The sequence below is a fragment of the Camelina sativa genome, chromosome 1, assembly GCF_000633955.1.
Source record: "Camelina sativa cultivar DH55 chromosome 1, Cs, whole genome shotgun sequence".
In the NCBI taxonomy this organism is placed as follows: Eukaryota; Viridiplantae; Streptophyta; class Magnoliopsida; order Brassicales; family Brassicaceae; genus Camelina; species Camelina sativa.
Window position 1 is genome coordinate 11866122 of NC_025685.1, and position 1614 is coordinate 11867735.

Consider the following 1614-nt stretch of genomic DNA (forward strand, 5'->3'; position numbering starts at 1 on the left):
TACAAAAACCAATAAACATTAAAATCACGTTTCTGCAGATCGCTTGTGTTGAAAGTAACCAAAGTATTGGTACCTTGTAGAAAGGCGAGCAAACAATGTTCCGCAAGATGCGAATGAAGCAGAATCTTGTTGGACGATAAAATGTGTCCAAAGGGCAAATCAAGACACAAATGAAGATCTGTCGCATGCACACACAAAAAAAAAAGATATTAGCGTTTTGAAACTAGGATTGCGGTCAAAACGTTCGATATGACTAATCAACCTAAGTAATTGAATTTACCAGGAGGAGGATGCCAGGAATGGTATCGACTTGACTGGCGGAGAAACCGGCGGCGCGGAGGATGAGATGTACGACCATAGCGGCCACGACGGAGGTCATGAACGTGGTTCCCATCAGAAACGCGTCTCGGTAACGCAATGCTGTGTTTGGTGCAAACTCGAAGATGAACGTATAGTTTATCCTCGTGTTCTTCCACATGAACAGATTGCATCCGTACATGAACATATGTAGACTCAGCAACGCAAAAACACTGCATTTTGTAAAACAACGAAAATATATACAAATCATCAGAATAAATTCTCAAAATAATTTAATCTGTTCTCTTTGTGTTGAATTGGTATGTTTATATTTATGTTGCAAATAATAAATATATTCGTTAATTACCTGAAAACAGGATAGACAGTCTCCATATAAGAGACTTGCGCACCAGAGGTGAAGATTCCAGAAAGATGTGCCAGTATTATGTAAATACTAAACAATGAGATGAAGCAACCCGTAAACAATCCTGCAGAACCAAAAAAAACTCAATTTTAATTTGTTTAAACTCTTGGTGAATTGTTTTTTTTCTTCTTGAAAATAAAAGAAGTAAAGTAGTAGTAGAGATAGAGAAAATAAAAAGGTAAGTACCAACAAAGAAAGTGACCATGTGAGAATCTTTAGTCTGGTGGGGTTTCAAGAATTTCATGGCCTTTTTCCTGTCATTGTTGGCGAAGTGCTTTGTGAATACGGACTCCACTTCGTCCATCAGTCTTACCACCTTCGTTTTTTTTAATAAATCAATTAGTCTTTCAATACATAGCATTAGACCTCCTTTTATTTAACTAATTATAAGATTAAGTATTACCTTATCAGAGCTGATAAATTGCGATCTCTTTACGACTTTGAGATAAGTTGATGATGCTTGCTGACCAGAAACCTGTTGGTCCATATTTAAAAGATTCATCATTTAACCACTATAATTATATTTTTGTCATTGGTTTATCACCGAAAGTAAGATCTACAAGCCACTTTACCTTATCAAATTTCTTCATTATTTTTGTAAAAGCTATCATATTCAACGAGCTGCCAAAATAAAAAGCAAAACCAAGAATTATAAAACATATAAATCATTACCAAATAAAAATATTATGATATTGATTCGGTCAATGAATCTACCTGTAAGTCTTTAGCAAGCCAAGACCTCTATAGAGCTCAACAAAGGCACTTCGTATCATCTTCTCGGCGCATTGAATCTTTTTCCGGTTGATGAAATCTCCTCCGCCGCTTCTTGGGTTGTTGACGAGCTCTTCCCACAGGACAGAAGTGGCAGTGGCTATGGATCTTGCACCGCCACC

The 1614-nt window shown here is 36.8% G+C and overlaps 1 protein-coding gene across 1 annotated transcript in view; it reads right to left on the reverse strand.

The window, feature by feature from the left end:
- LOC104706973 (phosphate transporter PHO1-like) overlaps nt 1-1614 on the reverse strand; it is a 4694-nt gene that overhangs the window by 1033 nt on the left and 2047 nt on the right. The window contains exons 3-9 of the mRNA XM_010423219.1: nt 1436-1600; nt 1294-1342; nt 1125-1196; nt 908-1037; nt 665-785; nt 281-530; nt 29-178 (exon numbers count right to left, since the gene is read on the reverse strand). Coding sequence (XP_010421521.1) covers nt 29-178; nt 281-530; nt 665-785; nt 908-1037; nt 1125-1196; nt 1294-1342; nt 1436-1600 — 937 coding nt within the window. The remainder of the gene's footprint in view (nt 1-28; nt 179-280; nt 531-664; nt 786-907; nt 1038-1124; nt 1197-1293; nt 1343-1435; nt 1601-1614) is intronic.